This window comes from Pteronotus mesoamericanus, unplaced genomic scaffold, assembly GCF_021234165.1.
Source record: "Pteronotus mesoamericanus isolate MK-2021 breed Mesoamerican mustached bat unplaced genomic scaffold, CSHL_Meso_final contig_50, whole genome shotgun sequence".
Classification (NCBI taxonomy): Eukaryota; Metazoa; Chordata; class Mammalia; order Chiroptera; family Mormoopidae; genus Pteronotus; species Pteronotus mesoamericanus.
In genome coordinates this window covers 24443368-24467688 of record NW_026555186.1, presented here as the reverse complement: position 1 = coordinate 24467688, position 24321 = coordinate 24443368, and the positions used below count along the sequence as shown (strand labels likewise).

Sequence of the window (24321 nt, the reverse complement as noted above, 5' to 3'; positions counted from 1 at the left end):
AGAAACACCAGTTTTCCATAGCAACTGCAACTGCACTGTTTACATTCCCACCAACAGTGCATAAGGGTCCCAATTTCTCCACATCCTCACCAACACTTGTTAATTTCAGGGTTTTTTAAATAGTAGCCATCCTAATAGGTATGAGGCAGTATCTCATTGTGGTTTTTTGTATTTTTTATTTTTAGTCAATTATTTTTATTCTCACCTGGGGACATGTTTGTTCATTGATTCCGGAGAGAGGATGGGAGAGAGAAACATTGATCAGTTGCCTCCTGCACGCGTCCTGACCAGGGATCAAACCACAACCTGTGTATGTGCCCAGACTGGGAATTGAACCCGCACCATTTTGGTGTATGGGAATGACACCTGACCAGAGGTCACTGTGGTTCTGAATTGCATTTTCCTAGTGATTAGTGATGTTGGGCATTTTTCCCCACATTTATTTGCCATTTCCATATCACCTTGGTGAAATGTCTATTCAACTCCTTTGACCAAATTTTAATTGGATTTTTTATTGTTGAGCTATGAGTTCTTTATATATTCTAGATATTAACTCTTTACCTGATAAATTCTCTCCTGTTCCATATTCACCATTGATTATATCCTTTGATGCATACAAGTTCTTAATTATTATATAGTCCAATTTGTTTACTTTTACTTTTGTTGCCTGTTCTTTTGGGGTCATAGCCAGGAAGTCATTGTCAAATCTAAGGTCATGAAGCTTTCCCCCTGTTTCCTTTGAAGAGTTTTTATAGTTTTAAGTCTTATGTTTAGGTCTTTGATCCATTTTGAGTTAATTTTTGTATATGGTGTAAGGTTAGAGGCTTCATTTTTAAGAATTACTGAATGGCTACTGGGAATGTAAACTGATACACTACTTTGGAGAAATATAGTAGTAACAACACTAATTAAACATGCATATAAATGTTCTAGTTTTTTAATAATTGTGAAAAACTGAAAGTAACCCAAATGTCCATGTGGCAATATTCTAAAGATGACCCTTCTCACGATTCCCATCTAGGGATGGACTACATAACTTCTGTGAAAAGATTTTTAAGATGTATTTAAAATCCAAGTGAGTTGACCTTAGTAAGTATGGATGACCCAATCACATGCACGCCCCCCGCCATTTTTTAAAGAGCAGAGTGCGCTCTCTTGGTAGCAGATGAGGAAGGCTGATGAACGGAGGCACTGCTGCTGGCTTGCAGATGGAGGGTGTCATGTGACAACACATGTGTTACTGCCCTGGTTGGCCCCTGGCTGACAGCTACGGACAGGTGGCACATGCATTAAAACCGCATGAATTAAATGCACTTGGAAGCAGATTCCTCCCTAAGGCCTCAGGAGATAGGACCCCAGTCCGACTGACACCTTGATTTGGGCCTATGCAAAAAACAGTTGAGCCGTGCCAGAGAGCTATCTGACCTTAGAACTGTGAGCTAATACATTTGTTTTAATTTAAGATGCTACATTTATGGTAATTTTTATTCAGCAAAAGAAAAGTAACAGTCCATAATAGAGCACGGGTAAACAGATTTACATATACATATATTAACATGGAGGGAATTTGAAATTTAAGTTTTCAGTAAAAAAAATTGCAGTATGAGATGTACAATTTATCATTCATATAAAATTCTGAGAGTGAAAACAATGCTGTGTATTACTATATGCATTATAAAACAGCAGTATAAAATCATGGGAGGACACATTCATTTCCTGGGAGTCATCTGCCTTTGGGTAGGGCGAAAAGGAAGAAACAGAATGGAATGACATATGAAAGGGACCTCGATTTTATCTGTAATATTTTTTCTTTTTTTCCTATTTAGTATATTAACATTTGTTAAGTCTGGGAGTATATTTTGCTGTATTACTACTCCTACTTTTTGGTTTTTAAATACTACCCTTGCTACTACAAATTTGTGATGCTATACTGGCCAGATCATCAAAATAACAGATAATTATTTTTAGTAAGATTTCCTTAATGCATTTTTTATTTTTATTCTACATTTCAGAAAACTGAACTTATCTTTCTTTTGCATTCTAATCAGAAAAATCAAAAATAAGTTTTAAAATACATTTAATAAAAATAACTCAGTTTTACATATTTTACATGTGTAGAATATTTACAAATTCCTTCTACAGCATTTATTTAATGTTTATTATTTTTTCATTATTTGCCTTTTTGACTATTTTCTTCAGTAGTAAAATACTATCCAGTGTTGTCCGTAACTAAAAAATTAGCTTCTTGGGTAATCCTCCTAAGTGGGGGGAAAAAAAGAAAAGGTTGTTCACATTTAATCTTATGTTTATGCAATTTTGTTTGTGAAATTTTAACCAATCATTGCATTCCCATTACATTTACTTTACTTGCTTTGATTTTTCCAATAGCATTTGTTAAACATTAAGCATACAGTGTACCAGTAAGGGTTTATGAAGAGAGTAAGATACACGTTAATAGTTCTCATAGCTTTGAGGTATACTCAAAAGCACCCTTGTCCTTTTAAAGAGCATGATGCCGCTAAAATTAAAATACCACATCCTACTTACTTTATATAATTTAAGTTTATAAAACATAAATAGCTCACAATTTACATTTCTTAGCTTTCCTCCATCACTAGCTACACATTACTCATTTGGAGTTTTCTGAATCCATTGCATTTCTTATAAAAATGAGTCTTACCTTGTTCTAAGGCCTCTGTCCTCTTTCGTTTTGTTGCCAAAGATGGATTAGTTTGCTCCTTCAATGCCTCCACTGGACAGTTTGGTCTTGGCAGATGACATCCAGGTGTTGGCCCTGGCCGATTACTGAAATACTTAGTTTTCAGTGCCTTTTAAAAGAAAAGGTACCACAGAAAGTAAACTTTTAAGTGAGTATCTGAACTGTGTTTAAGGAAAATCTGACCTCCAAAATCGTTGGGAATGTTAAAAATACTAAATGAATACTCCCGCTCCCAAAACAAAATTAATTTCAAGTATTTGGACAAGCAAATTACTATGAATAAACAAACATCCAGCAGCCTAAGATTGGCCGATAACTCCATTACTGTAAGAAAGACATTACCTTCTTTTTTTCCTACAATTAACCAGTCTATACTAAATATGAAATATCCTTAGTAAGATAACAAGGGGAGACCCCGCCCCCCAAAATGGAATTAATATCTGTAAGGTGGGCCCCTTGTAGTACAGGCTTCCCCTACTAGTGAGTGAGTGAGGAACCCATCTGTATCAGTGTACCAGCTGGCACTGTTGTGAGAGGCTGCATTTGGCTTCAGTGAATTTTTTTTTAAGACTCTGTCAGCACATTTGCCCATTTCATAATGGGTGAGTTATGAGCACATCTGCCCACACAATGCTTGAGAGTTGAGTTTTTGACCGAAAATGGCACAACCTCGTGCCCCACCCTCCCTATTCACCCAGTCTCACTCCCAAGCAACTTGTTTTTGTTACCCCAGATGAGAAAAGTCCTCAAAGGGAAACATTTTGCTGATGTGGAAGAAGTGAAACAAAAAATGGCAGAAGCACTAAAAGGCATCAAAATCAATGAGTTATGCAACTGTTTGGAAGAGTGGAAAAAACGTCTTGATAGGTGTATGGCATCAAATGCAGAGTACCTTGAAGGTGACCTAAGTTTAAGCACGTAAGAATACACACTTTTTTATAAATAAATTCCACTTGGTTTCTTTTTGCACCCCTGCCCCGCCCTGTATTGTGTAATTCAGCTCTCTACACATTATGGGCCCTATAGTTCAAAACACAAAGAGAGAAATTTGCTTAAAAAGAAAATCTAAGTGTACAGCGTGGGGCAAAAGTAAGTTTACAGTTGTTCGTATGCAAAATAACACAACAATAAATAATTCAAGAATAAATTCAGGGGGAGTGGGGTGAATAGAGGTGGAAGAAGGTATGGGGGGATAAATGGTAATGGAAAAGTTAAAGTTAAAATTAAAAACTAAAAAATATTCTGTGTTTTACATACTCGCAACTGTAAACCTACTTTTGTCCCACCTTGTATTCAAATTCCAATCCATGTAAATATAAATTCTTAAAAGCTTTTAAAAAGATGCAGTAGGTTGGCTACAAGGGATTAAAACCCAACAAGCCCCCGCAAACTGACAGAAACATTGCTTGAAAGGACTTGCCCACGGTTATTTCTATTTTCTGCCAGTCTAGTGCTCTATGATAAGATATTTCACGTCAGGCCAAAATTTCAATGAAAATACTTTTTTCTAAATGACATATTTGTCAAGTTAATGCTTTATTTGCATCATAGTACTGTTTAACATCCACAATAATTTAAGATATTTCCTTTTGGATAATCCTTTTAGGATTAAAAAGAGATCCATATAAACTCTTCAATCATTCCCCCACCAACATTACATTATTTTGAAGTAACGATTCAGAGATTCCTTACTTCCAAAGAGTTGCATTTCTAAAGTGCTACTTCCAAATCGAAGCAGTTCCCTAGGTAAATAAAGCTAATTCTGAGCTACATGGGATCTAAAAAAAGGGAGTTCCTCGTTCCAACTTGAAGACAGAGCCAAAACCCATCTTTTTTCTCATGAAAATCTGTTATTTAGTATCTTTTTAAAAAAAATTAATCTTTATTAAATTTTTTCCCATTACCATTTAGTCCCCTTATACCTCCCTCCCCCAGCAATCACCACACTGTCGTCCATGTCCGTGAGGGGGCGAAGGGATGGAGCAAAAGGGAAAAAGGATTGGGCAAGAACACAAAGCCCATTTTAAAGAATTCGTTCTGTCAAAATACAACCCAAATCAGTTATCATGACCACTATTTTTCTGTAAGTTTTGAGTTTTACTATTAAGGAAAACTTTCTAGATAATTGGACCTGGTCTCAAGTTTCTTATGACAGAGTTTCTTATTCATGTAAAGGTGAAAAGATAATGAGTTACTTGTTTGAAATTAGAAGAGTGATTCTAATGGTAAAATATCTAGCCGGTATGTATTAATGTAGCATTTACATAAAAAGAGAAGGCTTATAGAAGTAAATGCATTAAACAATGATTTGGTAGGATATAATAAAAAAAGGACAAAAACTCACTTTGTATCCTTGATATATTGTGCATTAACATGTTTTGTTAGACTGGAAGACTTCCTATTTCATTTTAATCAGTCTCTTTCTTTATGAAGCTAAAGCACTGCATGTGTTGCATATTGTATATCCCCAAACCAGTTTTAAGTGTTTGTGAGTCTACCCTTTTTGGTTCATGTGCTTATTTAAAAAAAAATTTTTTTTTAAATGTTCTGATCTTAAGGAGAGAAAAGGAGTGAGGAGAGAGGAACTTCAAGGAATTGTTCCACTTACATCTGTGTTTATTGGTGAATTCTGGTATGTGCCCAGAACAGAGATCGAACCCACAACCTGGGTGTTTTAGAACAATGCCCTAACCAACTGAGCTACTCAGCCAGGTCCTGTGTGCTTGTTTTTTAAAAAAAAAGAAAATTTTTATTTTGAATCTATAGCTCTTACATTTTTGTGTTGGATGACATTTCTCTCTTCTTTTATAAGAGCAGACATACTTGGTATTTCAAATTTTTCTTGAGTTGATACTTATTTCCCTTGAACAATGGTCAGTTTCACTGTTTGTTCTATTTGGGCTATCATTCAATCTCCTGTCAGCATACAGTTGTACCAGACTAAACCATTTCCTCCCCATATCACTTTTGGACTGCAACAAGGTCCAGTGTGCATATCTGGAGTGTATTTTATAGGAAACAACAAAAGACTTTAGGCATTAGGCTTGGCACAAGATATAAATTAATACCTAATATTTAATTGAAATATATTGGTGTCTTAACTAATACAAACTTTATTTTTTTCCCCTTTAAGTAGGCCACTTGAAAGCCAATTAATTATGTAATTGAGCCCTAGCTGATGTAGCTCAGTGGACTGAGTGCCAGCCTATGAACCAAAAGGTTGGTGGTTCAATTCCTTGTCAGGACAATGCCTGGGTTGTGGGCCATGTTCTTGGTTGCGGTGATTATGAGAGGCAACTGATGGATGTTTCTCTCTCACATCAATGTTTCTCTCCCTCTCTTTCCCTCTCTCTAAAAATAAATAAGGAAAATCTTTCAAAAAAAAAAAAATTGGTATGTATTTATGTTCCCAATAAACTTTCCTGTAGTGGTGCATGCATGATGTAATTTAATACCAGTCTAAACAGTGCTTATAGCTTGAAGATAAAATTTGTTATTCCTTAAAACAAAAACGCATCTTTCCAGTATCTAAAGAATGTCAGAAAATCTTACAAAATTCCATTTTTATCTTATCAATGCTACAGTTAAGATTATCCTCATATTTCTTAATGTAAGAAAGATATGCTAAAATACCTGTGTGGCTGTAATTCGAGTACACGGATTAAATAAGAATAAGCCTTGTATGAGAGCTAGCAAGTCGTCTCCTGCTGCAATGAAGATGTGTTGTAATGGGATTCCAGGGAAACTCTTAAATGTCACGAAATCTGGAAGACTACACATATCCTGTAAAAATATTTTTATAATTCAAACTTAAGTAAAGGGTTAAAAGGCATATAGATCTCAAACAAAGAAATAAAACTCATATTTATTTCATGTTCATATTTATTCATATTCATGTCATATGAATAGTATGTAGAAAATGCCAAGAATCTATTTAAAAACTAGAATTAATGCGTAGAGCAAAGTTGACCATATAAACTACACAAAAATCAATTGTAGTTCTATATGCTACCAATGAACATGTGGACACTGAAATTTTAAAAATGCCATTTAGAATCACTGAAAAAGAACAATAAAATACTTAGGTAAAAATCTAACAAAGCATGTGTAGAACTCCTGCACTGAAGGCTACACAACACAGGTTAAATAAATCAATGCTCTAAATACATGGTGAGACCTATCATGTTCATGGATTGGAACTTTCATCATCATAAAGATGTTAATTCTCCTCTAACTTATATATAGATTTAATGCAATTCGTACCAAAATTCTGGAAAATTATGTAAGATTATTCTAAAATTTATATGGAAGCCAAAGGAACCAAAATAGCTAAAAAAAAAAAAACTTTGAAAAAAAGAGGAATTGGTCTACCTACTTTCAAGACTTAAGAATTCTTACCTTGACCAAAGTCTCACATCTAACACAAAAATTAACTCAAAAAGGACCACAGTTATAAACAAATATCAGTAAATAATCGCTATTAGGACATGTTTTACAATTAGAACATAGAGCAAACTTTTAATTAGAAAGTTGAGGAGGTAATAGCACAAAAGAAGTTCCTTAGGCTTAATTTCAGTTTCAGATAATTTTACTGCAGTTTTAACCATAAGGTGGTCTAATTAAAATTTCTCTTTTCTAATACTTACTTATTCCCCAGGAGATGGAGCTAGAATAGGAAGAAAAACCAAAAGGTCTATAATTTTAATTTAAGAATAAACAAGGGAGTATATTTTACTGAACTGTATACATAAAATTTAGCAACATAAATTACTAGTAAATTAAGACAATGAATACATTTCTTCAAGCAATATTTACATGACAGCACTATGTATAGAAAATATATTAAGGCTTACAGGCCACTGTTCCTCAGTTGGTGTGCCCAAAGTTTCAAATATTCTTGTTAGCTGATCAAGGTCTGAATCTCCTGGCAAAAAAGGAACCTGAATGAAAGTGAGAGGTAGATATTTCAAGGTGGTTTGTAATAGTTGTTATGCTGGTGAAACTATAAATTTAATAAGAAAAACTAAAGTGTAACAAAAATTAAACACCACACTGCCCATTTTATTCACTCCACAAATCTTTAATAAATACTTATCACTGGTATAAATATTTCTATGCCTTTTCATTTAACAATAAAATAGGAGGTTTAGAATGCAGATCAATTTTCTTCTAAAATGATTTGAACTGTATTGACTACTTTGGTTGGACATGGGCTTACTTATTATTGCTCCTGTTTTCTAGTTTAAGTAGCTTTTTAATCCTACTTTTTAAAAACAGTATTTATTTATTCAATTTTTATTTATTGAAATTTGAGAGAGAGGAAGGGGAGAGAAAGAGAGATCGATTTGTTGTTCCATTTATTTATGCATTCACTGGTTGATTCTTGTATGTGACCTGACTAGGAATCAAACTGGCAACATTGACATTATCTGGATGACCTTCTAACTAACTGAGCTATACAGCCAAGGCCTAATCCTACTTTTATAAAATTTATATAAAAGAAAAACAACATTATAGAAAAGGGATGAATGCTCCTAATAGCAAATCTTTCTATTAACTATCTTGCTTTCAATATTATATGATATTAGGACATTATATAGTTTATAATTGTAATTATATAAGGTAATTACAATTCTTCACCAATTAGGGCTACCTATCCATTTCTTCATAATCTTAATGATGATTCCAGCAAGAATGCCAACGGATATGATGCCAACTACGATTTCAATCAGGTCCACAATTTCTAAACTGTCTATTCCAACTGCTCTCTCCTCTTACTTTCTCAGTGGAGTGATTAGTCATAACATTAGGGACAAGGAGTTGTTTTTCTCTTGGTCATGAATGTACCGTGCTTTTGGCTGCTGAGAGGTTGTCAAATGTGGCCTTGGGGTAAACTCTATGTTCTCATAGTAGCAGAGTTGCTCTGCCCGCTGATTCACAGGACCCAATACTAGCAACGGAGATTGTGTCATCTCCAAGTCTAAATGTGAGGGTTTTTTCTGTAAGCACCCAGAGGGATGAACTCGAAACAATTCACAGAACTTACACTAAACTGGAAAAAACAAACAAACCCCAAAAAGATGTTTAAGAAGGTAATTTTTCTCTCTGGTGTACAGAAGTTGCTTTCTGTGTTCAAGGAACTAAACAGCTATATTTTTATGTCTTGGATTCACATTTCTTTAAATGTGGCTTGAGGAAAGACAGAGTAGGGACTGGAATCTGGAATGTAGGGAGAAAAAAATCAGCTTCAGAAGGATTCCCTAATATTCCTTACTCATTGGACATCATTCAGAAGGGCTAACCTGAACTTTACAGTTAAAGAAAAGTTTCTGAGTCAGCATCTTTCTGTCCGATGAGGGCAGAGTGAGGATGCTTTACTGCAAAATGGTTTCAGTAGGACCACTGTGTCTGCTCTGCTTGAACAGAACTAAAATAATTCTCTCACACAAGGTTTAGCATTAGTTACAGAGAGTTGCGGGTGCAGTGGTTGGTATTACATAGCCTGCAGGGGTGTCCAACCTGCGGCCTGTGAGCCGCACGCAGCCCAGGATGGCTGTGAATGCGGCCCAACACAAAACCGTAAGTTTACTTAAAACATTATGAGTTTTTTTGTGATTACGTGTTGCAATATATTTAATGTGTGGCCCAAGACATTTTCTTTTTACAGTGTGGCACAGAAATGTCAAAAGGTTGGACACTCCTGCTTTAAATTTTACATTTAAACAGCCCCAAAGTCCCAGGAATGCAAAAGTTCATCCTAACACATTTAGTTACTGTAGAGCTATTACCATATTAAAACCCAATGAGGGTTTTATTATAGTTATATTTCAGAACATAGAAATGATCAACAATAAAACCTTTATTGTCCTAAATGGGAGGTTTTCTCATCTCACATTAGCATTAATAACAAGGTTGCCTTAGGGGTAAGGTTTTTTTTAAATTGGTTTGTTTGTTGGCTTTTTATTGTAAGGATGGTGCACCTCTCTCTGTGAAGATAATTCCTCCACAAATTTTAAGAACAGATACCTATAACAATATTGAAATGCACACAGCAATTCAAGACTTACCCGTAGAAGCAACTCTGCTAATATACAGCCAACAGCCCACATGTCCACACCTACACCATACATTCTTGCACCAAATAGTAACTCAGGGGCCCGATACCACCTGAAGAACAAAAAGAAACACAGTCATTTTACAACAAAATTATTAAAGTATTTCTTAGTGAAAACTCCTCAGCGAGACATCATATCATTGATGAAATTCACTGTTTTCTACAGACTCACCTACTAAGTCATTTGTACTCACACAATCTGCCTTCCTACCTGTAACTATCCTTGACTGTTTTTAAAGTCAATCCATCAATCTGAGCACTACATACCATGCTCTTTTGCCTATTTTCAAGGATATTGCTCCTGTAATTCTCTCCCCTTTCTCTTATGTCAACTTTTTGTTCTTTACTAAACTATTACTACCAATATACAAACACACCATTATTTCTATGGCCCTAAAAAATAAACTAAAACCCAAAGAAACAAACAACAAAAATGTCTTTAGACCCTACTTCCCCTAACAGCTACCTCCCCATTCTCTGGTTAGTCTGAAGAGTTGTCTGCTCTTACTGTGTCTAATTCCTCTTCTCTCATCCTCTTAAACTCTTTTCAGTCAGGCTTTCATTCCTAAAACGGCTCTTGTCAAGGTTAACAATGATATCTACATCATTAATCTGTCAATTTTCAGCCCTCATTTTAATTTGACCTATTACTAGCATTTGATTTGCATGAAAACATGAGAAACTGGTAGATGAAAAGCCTGTATACTGTGCTCTTGTATGTGGGTCCTTGTTTTCCTAAATTCCTGAATGACAGGCTTAATCTTTCCAGCAATTACATGAATAGCTATTTATACCCCTTATGTCTTACTAGGGGTTCAGGTGATTGATGCTCATTGAGATCCACTAGGAAGGAGTTGACAAAGTAATTTGAAGGAATAGATAGATAAAATGAAGATCTTCTCAGATTTTTAAAAAAGTCTTCGAAATTGAAAAATACCATTGCGGTATGAATGATAAAATCTGTTGTCCCTATCTATTTAATATGATTTTTAATTTGTATACATAAAAAATTACAAGTGTAGCCCTGGTTGGTGTGGCTCAGTTGGTTGGAGCATCATCCTGTAAACCAGAAGGTCGTGGGCTCAATTCCCAGTTACGGCACATATCAAGGTTGCAGATACAGTCTCTGGTTGGGCCTGTATGAGAGGCAACCGATCAACGTTCCTCTTGCACATTGATGTTTCTCTCCCTCTCTCTTTCCCTCCCTTTTCCTCTCTCTAAAATAAATAAATAAATATGTCCTTGGGTGAGGATAAAAACAAAAAGATAAAAAAACAAAACAAAACCCAAAAACCCGAGTGTAATAATATGAAAAACCCAAACATCAAAATAATTCTTTGTTTAGAGAATTTTTCATTCACACTGAATGATAAAATATGGAATCAGGACTGACTATAAATCCCTCCAAATCAGCCCTCCAAATCAGGTGATTACGTAAAATAATCACTAAAGTTATAACATACCTAACTAAAATGTAAAAGACGTATAAATTAGCCCTGACCAATATGACTCAGTTGGTGGGGCAGCATCCTATTAAGTGAAAGGTCAGTGGTTTGATTCCAGGTCAGGGTACAGGCCTAGGCTGCAGGTCCCATCCTGGTCCAGGTGCATATGAGAGGCAACTCATCAATGCTTCTCTCTCACATCAATGTTTCTCTCTTTTTCTTTCTCTCTACCTTCCCCCTTCCTTCTCTCTCAAAACAAACAAAGAAAAAAGCCAAAAAAAAAAAAAAAAAAAAAAAAGAAAGAAACCCCAAAGCAAAACGAAGACACTGTATGGTCTTCATTATTAAAAAAAGAACAAGTATAAATTACTCTCAAAAGTTACTATGTAAGTGTCTGAGGACAGATTTAATGCAACTCGTGTTTGAATGAAGGGCTATATTTTTTTCTCACTTTGGTACAATATACATAACATAAAAATGGCTGTATTTTCAACAAAACATACAATGATCCCTGAATTCTGCCAAGGAAGCAAATTATGCTCACTTGTGATTAATAGCCTGCACAATATAAACTTTCAGTTATTTAAGGATTCTTACCTGGTTACAACCTGATGTGTATAAGCTCTATTGGGGCTCCCAAATGATTTGGCCAGGCCAAAATCTGCCAGCTTTAGAACTCCATTTTCATCTAGCAACAGGTTGTTTGGTTTCAGATCCTATATTGCGGAGGTTTTAAATGAACAAGTAAGCAGGGCGGGTGAGACTACCATAACAAAACATTTAGCTGGTTTAACCTTAAACTTAGCAAAAACAGGGTAACACCCCAAATTAAACATCTATGTTTTTTTATTGATGTAAAATTCTATCAAAGCAAAACAAAACTGGTCACATTACCTAATGAGACCTTGGATCAGGGTACCTAATTTCACTGAACTTTAATTTGCCTACTTTACAGGGCTGCTATGAGAATTATATTTAATATTTTCGGTAAAGAGCCTAGTGTAATCACAGGCTCACAGTAACTAATCAATAAACGGCTGTTGCCACTAATTTAATAGCAGTAATATATGTAAATTTAGTAAATAAAAACATACATTTAGAAAGGATGAGGAACATAGTCTCAAAATCTATGCTAAGAAGACATAGCAATAACCTAAACGGGATTCCAAGGTTAAGGTATGAAAATTACCAACTATAAATTATATACTCTTAGCTACTTACATAAGCAGGGTGCCTAAGAATATCTACCTATCTCAATTATCAGTCTTATTCCAATAGTTGAATGTTCAGAACAATGACTGAACCATTTCAGAAATTTTACTTCATTACTTTGTAGAATTTTAGACTACTAGAAATATTATTTTTCTAAAGGAATTTTAGCATTGTATAATTCAATCCAGATTCTCACTCTATTTTTTCCCCCTGATAACCATGGTACAGCACATGGAATAGTAGACTTAAAGCCAAAGATCTAGGTTCTAAGACTGTCACTTACCAGCTCCTGGCCTTGAAAAATATATATAACCTTGCCCCAGTCACTAAGCAATTTAATTCTTCATTTTTGAAAACTATTAAGGGCTGGGTCTCTTCCATTTCTAAATTTCACAGTCATTTACAGTCCATACAGCACCACCTGGTGGAACGACTAGAGGGAACACACTGAGGAAGAAGGTGGGATAAAATAGTCCAGCTACATCTTTATTTAACAATGTACATATTCAGACCATTTACGTAACAAACTAGTTACATAAAACTTGACAACATAAAGAAGTTATCATAGCTGGTTAAAAACCTTACCCTATGAAGAATCCAATGTTGATGTAGATATTCTAACCCTTGAAGTGTCATCAACATGTAGGCTTTGATGTGTGATGGTGTCAGCACAAGACTATTATCCTTTATTATAACCTGTAAAGGGCAGGTATACAATGTACAGGTAACTTCATTATTACAAATAAATGCCACCATATGAAATCACATACAGACATAATGAATTTATTCATAGAGGTGAATCTCAAGAAAGGCTGCCTAACTCTCCTTAGGAAGTAGTGTCAGAATTTCCCATCACGTGATTAGGGAAAGTCTCTGGTTTGGAGAGAAAGCAGTGCTTTTTCCCCTACTGCTTTATTTTTTCAGCTGCCCCAGGATGTATAGACCCTTCTGATAAGAACATTCAACATACTTTTGGGAAACTACCTGCTCCTCACTCAATCCACATGGTGTTAAGTGGACTAACCACTGCCTGTGGCCTCTAGAAGTAGGGTCATGACCCAAGCAGTCAATGACTACTGCAGCCTGCTGTCCAGGGGGTTGGCTGGGGGGTGGGGGTGGGGGTAGACACATGATCCAAGTCAAGCCAATCAACCAGACCACATACTTGTACTATAATCAAAAGGAACAAAGAACTTTCCTTCCTCAGGGATTATTAAACTCTGAGGATATAAGCCTAGAAGTGTCTCAGCTACTATATTGAGAAATTATGCCCATGAATGAAGGTAATAGAAAAGAAAATAAAGCTAAAGTGCAAGACTGAGTTCTGATGGCATTATTTGTGAACTGTGCCTATAGCTAGTTTATCAATTACATGAGTTAAAAATTACCCTATTTTATTTTTAAAAAATCAAATTTAGGTAAAATATACCCTTGTAGAGTGCAGTTCTGAGTTTTAATGAACACACCCAGTTCTATAACCACCAGTACAATCAGGGAGTAGTTTTATAATCCCCCCAAATTCTCTCAGGTCCCTCTATACTCAATCCTTCCTTGTACCCCAGCAACCACTGATCTGGTTTCTGTTTCTTTACTTTTGCCTTTTTATATAGATGGAATCATACAACATATAGCCTTTTAGACCTGGCTTCTTTTATTTAGTATAATGTATCTGAGATTTGTCTATATTGTTGCATATATTAGTTCACTTCCTTTTATTCCCAAATAGCAGTCTATATTATGGATATACCACAGTTTGTTTATGCATTCACTGGATGAAAGATCTCTGGACTGTTTTCACTTTGGGCAATTATGACAAGCTAAACATCTGTGTACCAATTTATTTCTGTGTAGGTATGATTTTGTTTCTTTTGGATACAAACCTGATAGTAGTAGTATTGCTAGAGCATACCTTAAATGTGTATTTCACTATATAAGAAACTGCGAAACAAACAGAATAGAACCAGAGGCATGGAAACAAGGAACAGACTGATGGCAACAAGAGGAGAGGCAGGAAGGGGATAAGGGTGGAAAGGGGAAGGCACCAGTCAAAGAACATATATAAATGACCCATGGACAACAGGGTGGGGACTGACTGTGGGAGGGGGACTGGGGGTAGGTGGGGCAGATGAGAGCAAAAGAGGAAAACTTGGACAACTGTAATAGAACAACAATAAAATACTTAATAAAGAAAAAGAAACTGCCAACTATTTTCCAAAGTAGCTGTACCATTTAAAAACTTTCTTTAAAAACTTTATCAATTTTAGAGATAGAAGGAGGAAGGAAAAGAGAGAGAGAGAAACGTGATTTGTTGTTCCACTTATTTATGTGTTCATTGGTTGCTTCTCGTCTGTGCCCTGACAAGGGATCGAACTCACACCCTTGGTGTATTGGGATGATGCTCTAACCAACTGAGCTATCTGGCCAAGGCCAAAGTAGCTGCACCATTTTGTACTCTCACCAGCAATGCATGAGAAGTCCAGTTGTTCCATACCCCTGGACTGTCAGTTTTTGAGATTCAAGTAATATTAATGAAAAGCACGATCTTATTTTTCTCAAAAAGAAACGGCTTTCAAAAGGTTGATTGAATCTCTTAGGTCCTTAACCGTAGCTTTAATAAGCATGACATTATTTGATAAGTAAAAACATTTACATCATTTCAAAAAATACTGCCTTGACTGTGTTTTATGCATATTTTAGCTTGAAGTTTTGAAGCGTCTTTTCTTTTTTCCTATTTTGTATTGTTTTTGTTATTGATATTAAACAGTGTAATCTTTGCAGGCATATATTGAAGATTATTCTGGAGCATTTATTGCCTTACCAGAAATGTCAGTAAGAAATGTTCTTTAGAGTAGAAAGATAGACTTGAGTTTCTATACTTTAATAAGAGCTCTTTGTTCCTGGAGGGAAGAGTGGGAGGTGACTTTTACTTTCATCTCAATTTACTAAAAACCCACAACTGAAATATATTTTCTTTCAAAAATTAACAATTTTAGAATTTCAGATAGTAGTTGCTCAGGAGTACACGCTACTCAAGATATTAAGAGAATAACAAGCTATGTAGATCTACTGTTGATACAGAATCTATGTACTTGAACAAATGTGTGAATCTTAAATATCTCAAAGCAAAACAAAAGTGTTCTTCTAGAATGTTGCTTTTTTAAAAAGCACTAAAGTTAGACCAAGGCATAGAGTTTTGTTCTGACAGACATTTAGGTTATTTGTAAAGATAAGGAATGCATTATGCGTCAAAATCAAACATTCCTTTCATGTTATATATATTTTGTTCTTTGTTATATTGGCTTTATTTTCAAAATTGTAGTTTGTAGCATTAGTTTCTTTTTATTGGCATTGCATATACTATTCATTCAATAAGTGAGATAAGACTTTAAAAAAAAGGTTGACTGATATTCTGTGACAGTATGGAAAAACAGCACTGAATTTTCAAGGTCTAATACTCATTTCTCTAAAAATAATATCAATTAAAAACAAAAATAAAAATAATGTCAATAAGGTATAGGATAACTTGGAAGAAAAATGCTAAAAAAAATCCCAATCTTTGTATTTAACATTGAGAATATGGCTGAACAATTCAGAAGATCTTAGATTTAAGAGTATATCCAGATTTTAAAATTAAGCATTCTTTTGACTTCTGGTATCTTCATAAGTAGAAAATAAACATTTAGGTTCTCTTTTGAAAAACAGAACCCCCCCCCCACAACATTCCTCTAGGAATCTTAATCTTACCTCTAGATCAGTTTCCATAAAATCAAAGACAAGACTAATATTAGATTTATGTCCAAAAGCATCAAGGAGCTGCAAAACAAAAATTAAAAAAAAAAAAAAAAAGAAAGAAAGAAAATGTGATTTTTTAATTAAATACTTAGCAGTATTATATCAACTAAATAATTTTTTTAAAATTTAAACAAGCATTTGGACAGTTGATAATTCTCTGTAGAGTTTAATCAATTTTATTAAATTTGACATTTATCTCTTTTTTTTTTTTGCTAGGAATCAGTACTTGGAGGCACAAAAATATTAAACTTTATTATTTTTTTTTAAAAATCACTAAATAGTTAACCTCTTCCCCCAAATTTTGGGAGTTATAATTAAGAAATGAATTAATGAAAACCTCACCTCAGTCTCCAGTTCAGAAAAATTCCTACCTAAGAAAATCCTATAAATTGCAATAGCAGCTATCATTCACTGAAGGAGCACATTCTCTATGTCAGGCACTACTCCAGGTCCTGTACATGTAGTCAATTAGCTAGTCTCACAACAACCCCGTAAGGCAGGGGCTATGGCACGGAGTTGTGAGGGTGTGTGCTCAAAGCCTTACACGTGCAACAGCTCTCTAGGCTTCAAAATGATTTGACAAAATTAGCCTGTATGCCAGTATTTAATCTATTTCATCAGTTGTATAGTTTTAAAGACACAGCCTACAGGAACAATTAGGATAGAAAGTACATTTCAGCCTGATAAGCTTTTAAATCTTTTTTTCAAGGCTTGCTTAGGACAATTCATTTTGCTGAGTCTTCAGTCAACATACTAGAAAAGGCACGGTCCCAAATCCCAGAAACAACTTAGATCATACTCACACCAATTATATTTGGATGACTTAGCTCCTGTAATAATTTTATCTCTCTTAAGGCTGTTCTATTTATACCTATATAAAAAGGCAAAGCAAAAAGTCAAAAATAATTCTCCAATCTCCTTACAAATATTTTTTTGGAAAAGGTTAGTCTCTCAAGAAATAGCAGTGAATATTCTACAGAAAAATAAGGGCTATTTTGACAATTTTAATGACACCAGTTTTTCTTTTACATTCTTTTATTTTAAAAATCGCTTACACAGACCATGATAAATGATGAAAAATGTATTTGTTTTATTTGTGGCACATCAGTTCTAAAGACTGCTGGAATAACAACATGTCTATCACGTAGACACTAAGTTACAGCTTCCCTTTTCTTGTCCTAACAATATGAAGGGCAGATTCTTTATGCTTTATCAACAGCAGAGTAGTGATAACATAGTATCTTTCCCAATTCAATGGATAGAACTCAAAATAAAAAATAGGATCTGGTACTAGGTGTTGCATGGGCGATGGGTCCTTTTTTATGGGAACTATTTCTCGATGACTAAAGAGGACTTAGCACCCTAGCAAAGCTTTGGCAGAGGGATGAAGAGTTCAATAGTGAGCTTTGTGCACAGCCATGAAGGTATATCCTGAATCTTCAAATTCGGAGTTAAGAAAATGAAGAAATGATGGCTTGTAACAACACCTGAAACATGAAGACAGTAAGACAAGAGACTAATAACCTTGCTGTCTTCCAGTTACTATGGTGACTTGAATGTTCTTTTCTACATCCAAAGGGTAGGAGTCACAAATACCTGCCTCCCTCCTGAGTCTACCTCTTGTTGGGAAACACCCTGTCTGGTTTCAGGAACTGTAACCCTGCCAACAGGGTGGAGGGCCCCAAGACTGAAAAATAATCAGGGAGGCCTTGAAGAAACAGGCTTCTGAGGAGGCATAACCTGTCCCCCCTGGCAGGGGCATAGCTCCTGTCTCTCTGCTTGGCTCTGTGGTCAGTGATCCATGATGGGTAAGTTATCTCATGCAGAGATAGTAACCTAAGACATATATTGATTTGGTATGGGTAGCAGAAAAGAAATTGGGGGACATGGAGAAAGGGCAAAAAGGCCCACACCCCTCAGCTGGGCTTGGACATGGCTGGAGTCTTCGTTCTATCCGAAAGAAGTCTCCTTGTCTCTTGGTGGCTCCCTCCCCCCGCCTGGCTCAGGCTCCAAACAACACTGGAGTCAGTCCTAAACCAGATCTGGCAGTTCCTAGGGAAATCAGGCCTAAAAGTAAATTCTTTAAAGTATGCTTTGTTTTATCCACAGACCGAAACCCTATACCCTTAGGCACTCTTGTATTTACTATGCTCTCCTGTTTAGTCATCTCTCTTGCTTACTTGTCTCCTCTGGGACCCATGTAAATCAGTGTGTTCCTGCCATTTGTTTTCTTCAAAACATCACCTATTCTTGGTGGATGTTAACATACTGATGTAATGAGATAACCTGTGCATTCCTGTTACCTAGCCCCACTGATAACCTTTTCAATAAAAGCCTTTCAACAAGGGGACTCTGGGCCTTTCCCACTAGGGGGATGTGCCACGCATGTCTTCTCTTCTGGCAAACAGAGAAGTGTTTGCAATGACTGGTGTTTATTTCCCGCATCTGTGACAACCCCAGGACAGGCTCTGCAGGATCCAGAGTCCCTGGTCCCATCTCAGCTGGCCCCAGACGGTAACCCTCAGATCCTGGAGTGCTGTGCTCCCCATGACGCACTCAGTCCCCCTGACTGGCAGTTGCTGCCCAGACTGGGGATGAGGGATGACCCGCGGAGGCGCTCCCCTACGCGTCACGATGCGTCGCACCCTGCACTATGACCTTTATTCTTCTGGGACCCTGCAATAACTCAGTCCAAAACCATTGTTAACTCTAATTAATATTTCATTCATTTCCTCAGTAGAAATAAAAACCTTTCTTGTTCTGTCAAAGTACAAGAAATAACTTACCATCTTTAGCTTCTGATCTATGTCCAAGTTTAATCTGGTAGAGGAGAAAAAAAACAAACATTAAGAATACATTAAGTTATTTAGAATTAATGAATACACATACACTTCAAAAACTTATCTACAGCAAAAACAGGTAGCAACTCATATGTAGTTAGTGTTAGTAGGCAAGAAGGGAGTGGGAATAATGAATCAGAAAGGCAAAAGTAATATAAGAAAGGATCAAGCATCTACCTTTTCTTGCCCCTTAAGTATTTGAATTACATATTCAAAACCACTCAAGAAATAATGATATAAGCATATTCACTCAAGAAATAATGATATATGCATATTATTTAAAGAAATGGGGGAAGAAGTTATAGGAGTTGAAAGTTATGCTCCAAGGAGTGAAAAACTGGGGTGTAGGAGTCAGGTATGTTAAAAAGCCTTGACCTACTAATTAACTTTTCAAACCACAAAGATGTATTATGTGAAATAAAATAAACTGTAAGAGAAGATTCTACTGTTGTTATTGTGCAGAAAGTTTGTAGAGTCAGCACTAACAGAACCAAACATTAAACATTAAGAAATTCAGTGGAGAAAGATTGACTCTTTTATTATAAATGGCACCACCCAGGGGAATGGGAAGCTAATGCTCAAAAGCCTGAACTCCCCAGTGGCATGTAGCTTTCATATTATATAGGGCAAAACCACAAAACACCGTGGGTTAGAGGTTAAGGATTGTGCTGGGAACTGATTGGTCAGGGGTGAGGTAAGGGTTAAAAAACCATTTCTTCAGGTCTTGAGGTCAGCTCTGAGGTCTGCCCTGGCGTCACTCTGCCTGGTTCCATGGAAAAGTAGCCGGAGGGTTGTTCCAGCTCAGGGCGCAGGAGCTGAAGCAATTTAGGTCAAGGTGTTATCTTCAGCTTAACAGAAACCCATACCTTGTTACCCTTAGACAAGGTATGGCCATTGTTGCTGGCTGCTTCAGAGGGTTAGCAAGTATTGACTAGTTAGGGAAATGGCTAAGGCTTGCAGGGCCACTGGTTTCACCAAGTCACCTTCAAAAGGTAAAAGTTTATCACAGATAAACAGGATGGATTCTACCCTAATTTATGTTAAAAGCAAGCAAACAAAAAAATCTTAGGACTTCAGAAAACTACAGAACTCAATATGACAACAGTTTGAAGAGATTATATCAGTCAAGTGAATACATTTAAAAAAAATCATCTGAGGATATGTTTTATTGATTTTAGAGAGGAAGAGATGGAGGGATTGGGGGGGGGAGAGAGAAACATTTAGTGGTCACCCACCATACGTGCCCCAAGTGGGAGCAAACCTTAAACCTTTTGGTGTACAGGATGACACTGCAACAGAGAGCCATCCAGCCAGGGCAAGTGAATACATTTTTGATGAGTGTCTACAAATATACCAGTCATAGTTGTAAGTGGAATTTGAGTGGAAATAGACAATAAACTCATAGGTAAGAACATTTTAGATTTTAATAAATGCTACGAAGATAATAGAGACACATGGCAAAGAACAGTGGGGAAGGAGGGAGGCGTGCCTGTTTTAGTCAGAGTGACCATCAGGGGTGTCTAGGTGAAGAGACATTTGAGTGAGATCTAAATGGTAATGAACCTGTCAAGTTTTAGAAAAAAAATATATTAGCCAGAAGACAGAGCAAATAAAACAATCCTGGGACTGGAATGAATTTAATGTGTTCAAGGAACAGAATAGTTAGTGTGGCTTAGAGTAAAGAAAACCAGGAATAATATTGAAAAACAACTTTAGAAAAAGGAGAGTTAAGGGTTTTACAAAGGAGTAGCTAGAGTGCTAGATTATAGAATATAAACTGGAAAACAAGATTAGAAAAGTCAGAAAAAGTAAAAAAGAGCCCTGGCTGGGTGACTAAGTTGATTGGACCGTTGTCCATACACCAAAAAGGTTGCAGTTTCAGTCCCCTACGGGGTACATGCCTAGGTTGCGGGTTCCATCCCCAGTCAGGGTGCTTACCAGAGGCAACCAATTGATGCTTCCCTCTCTCTCAAAATCAATAAATGTATCTTTGGGCGAGGATTAAAAAAAATAAAAATAATAACAATGGAAAGGGAGTCAGGAGTTAAGTGAATGAAGAAAACATGCTTCAAAAGAGAAGCATATTTTGAAGGAGAAACAGATCCAATGTAGCAAAAAGCAGCAACAGGAACAATAGGAAGGTGGAGGTCACTTACCTCATCAAATAGGCCTTGAGATATGAGCAAAATAACCTCTCCTTGAGAAGGTTATTGACTGCAGTAGTATGGGAAAGAGCAATCAATGGGACAGCAGGACACCTGGACGTATATTCTAGCTTTAGCAATTACTATCTGTGTATCATCTTGAAAAGTCACCTAATCTCTCTTAACCTCAGGTACCTCAAGTGTAAAGTGTAAACACTTTACCTATTTCACAAAGCTGTTTTGTGGGTTAAATGAAAAAAATGTAGGTGAAAGTGCCTGGCATACAGACAGTTAGCTAAATATAACACATGCTTCTTGAATGAATGCATATAAAAAAGCTAATTAAATCATTTTTAAAAACGCATGCACATCAATGTTGTTAATGTTGGTGAAAGCCTTTCACAGTCAATCTGTACACAGAAAATACAGAAATGATGCACAGAGTGAATGCAGGTGAGGCAGAAATAGTGATCCGGAAGATCATAACATTAAATAGTTCTGAGAACCCAAAAGACTGGCAGTCTTTTATCCGCTTTGCTAACGTCTGAGTTTATAAAGCAAACATAGCTTCATCTTCATTTCAATTTCAACTAATGGAACAAAAAACTAGTTCAACTGACTTCCATCTTGGGACACAAGACACAAACTTCGCCTTCTTTAGAAACGGCGTAAGTCAGTCCTCATTAGCAAAGCACGGTCAAGATTAGTCAAACGGCCATCTACCAGCTCACACACACCCGAATCTTCAAAGAAATTCAAAGGAAAAAAAACCCTGTAACTCACTTTTTTAATAGCGACAATCTGGTTGGTGTTCTTGTCTCTGGCTTTGTAAACCGTGGCAAACTAGAGAGGAAAACAAAAATAACGTATGTCTGTGGGAAGTTTTTTGTGGTTGGCTTTTTATTTTAGATTTTGGGAAGCAAAGAATCAAGGGTTCTTGGAGCGGACTCGCGGCGGCTTGACACGTAGCGGGGCAGTCCACGTCCCGTTCCCGTCCGTAGTTCAGAGAGGGGAGGGTTGCTCAGGGTGGACACGGGGGCAGCAGCGGCATCTGGGCAGCCTCGGCAAAAGGCCAGTCCTCCAGCTTGCACGAGAAAACCTGTGAAGAGACGATGATACTCGGAGCCCTCCCCTCAACGATCCCCCGATTCCCCGAGAGCCTCACCTGTCCCTCCCCGAGGAAGTCCAGTTTTTCATAACGCTTTGCTCGCGACTTCACGTCCACAGCCATCCGCACGTGAAGCCAGACACCAGCTGAAAAGAGCTATCTCCCAATAGGTAGCAGGAATTTAAAGCTACCTTTAAGCCTCCAACAGCCACTTCCGTCCACTAGGCGCTGACGCTTTGTTAGCTCCGCCCACTTCCGGGATGGGCGTGGGTGCTCTTAAATAGGCCGGGCCCCCGGAAGTTACGCAAGGTACAGCACGTTGGCTTTTCCGTGGGGCCAACCGCCCTGTCAGGCGATCACGTGGTGCTGAAAGTCGTGTGTTTCCGTAGGTCCGCGTTTGTGTCCCCTAGTTACCGTTGTAACCTAGATATTAACTACCACCGACGATTTAGCGTTTATACTGTTCTGAGTTCCGGACTTAATAGGCGTGTATAAATGTGAAAGGCTTGGCCTTTGTCCCTGATGTCCCTTTGTGGTTTTTGGTAGCGGGTGTTCTGTCGCTACGGTTACTAGGGACGCCTGGCTTGGCAATCTCAGGTTACTCAGACGCATGACCACTTCTTAAAGCCTGGTCAAGAGGTATTCTTTCTTATTAGTCCAGTGCCTTCATGACGAAGCACGCCCAGGGACACAAGTCAACTGAAGAATTTTGTGTATGGCATCAGTTTTCTACTCTGTAAAGTGGAAATAGTAATAGACTACATCATAGGTGGTTGTGAGGATTAAATGAGACATGCAGGAAGGTTAACGTAAGGTTAGACATAGTAAATGCTCAATTAAGTGTTAACTGTGACCAATACCCAGCTTTCTCATAAATTCTCATACAAATCAACAAATTAAACATTAACTCATTTATTCAGTGAATATCTAATGAGGGCTTACTATGTGCCAGACTCTGTTGCAGGCTGGGAAGTCAACCGGAAAGAAAAAGATCCTTGCCTTCAAGTGGGAGTAGATAACAAGTAAAATATGTTATGATAAAAAGTATGTATTGATACGTAGTGATAAGTGCTATAGAGATAATTGAGCAGGGGAAGGGGGTAAAGATATTATGGTTTTCAATCTTCAATAGGGTGGGACAAGAGATCACTGAAAAGCCACTGCAGTTTTGAGCAAATGGTATGATCCAGCCATGTTTTAAAAGGTTCCTCTGGCTGTTCTGACAGGTCAAACTACAGACTTCTGGGGTCGAGGGCAAGGAAAAACAAGGCGGCCATTTAAAGAATTATTGCAGTAGTCCAGATGGCTGTATTAGGTTTTACCAGTCTGGCTTCTAGACAATAGGATTTGCTGACAGGAGGGTATGTGCTGGGGTGAGCTGGTCGGCAGGGCAAGGGAACTTCTAAGGTTTTGAATCGGATCACTTGATGTTTCTAAGAGTTGAGAATCTGATTTTCGGAGGTATATTTGAAGAAGGCAGCAGGATACCAAGGCTTGTAATTTAGTAAAGGGAATACAGTGGAGAGGCTGAGCTTTGCTCTGGATCTACACGCCTACATTGACTACTAGCAGAGAGAAACATCTATCAGTTGCCTCCCATACACGCAGTGACTTGGGATCAAAACTGCAAGCTATGTATGTGCACTGACCAGGGATTGAACCCACAACCTTTTGGTGTACATGACAATGCTCCAACCTCCTGAACCATCCAGCCAGGGCACTAGTGCTAGTTTTTTAGGAAAGTATTCCGAATGAATTTTAAAATAATAAAAAATCCCATGAATCATGTATTTCTCATGAGTCACCAGAACAGCTTATTGCTAATACCAAATCCCTACCACAGATTCGAATTGAGCAACATTTATACTAGGCCACAACACAGAATTTATAAGAGAAGCAGGTCAACTCTAGAATACCAAAAAAAAAAGTAAAGATTAACCCATTATC

At 37.0% G+C, this 24321-nt stretch overlaps 1 protein-coding gene across 3 annotated transcripts; it reads right to left on the bottom strand.

Moving 5' to 3' along the window:
• Positions 1-1560: 1560 nt before the first annotated feature.
• CDK7 (cyclin dependent kinase 7) lies at positions 1561-22619 on the bottom strand. Of its 3 annotated transcripts, XM_054578453.1 has the most exons (12): positions 22432-22619; positions 22050-22109; positions 19069-19102; positions 17086-17153; positions 16235-16303; positions 13076-13186; positions 11876-11994; positions 9787-9886; positions 7573-7659; positions 6353-6502; positions 2681-2828; positions 1571-2258 (listed from the first exon to the last, which is right to left on the bottom strand). In XM_054578453.1, exons 1-12 carry the CDS (start codon positions 22495-22497, stop codon positions 2230-2232), a joined length of 1041 nt encoding a protein of 346 aa, XP_054434428.1. In that variant the 5' UTR covers positions 22498-22619; the 3' UTR covers positions 1571-2229. The 3 variants fall into 3 exon arrangements, with proteins under 3 accessions (XP_054434430.1, XP_054434429.1, XP_054434428.1); XM_054578455.1 differs by lacking the exons at positions 16235-16303; positions 17086-17153 and having other exon boundaries at positions 1561-2258; positions 22432-22463; XM_054578454.1 differs by lacking the exons at positions 19069-19102; positions 22050-22109; positions 22432-22619 and having other exon boundaries at positions 1567-2258; positions 17088-17142.
• Between the last annotated feature and the right edge of the window lie 1702 nt (positions 22620-24321).

Coding starts and splice junctions, on each gene's coding strand:
- CDK7 (XM_054578453.1), bottom strand. CDS start 22,497: ATGGCTGTGGACGTGAAGTCGCGAGCAAAGCGTTATGAAAAACTGGAC. Junction 16,304..17,085: donor GTCATCCAAATATAATTGGT/GTGAGTATGATC, acceptor TTTGTTTTGCAG/CTCCTTGATGCTTTTGGACA. Junction 6,503..7,572: donor CAACTGAGGAACAGTGGCCT/GTAAGCCTTAAT, acceptor ATATTTTTACAG/GATATGTGTAGTCTTCCAGA.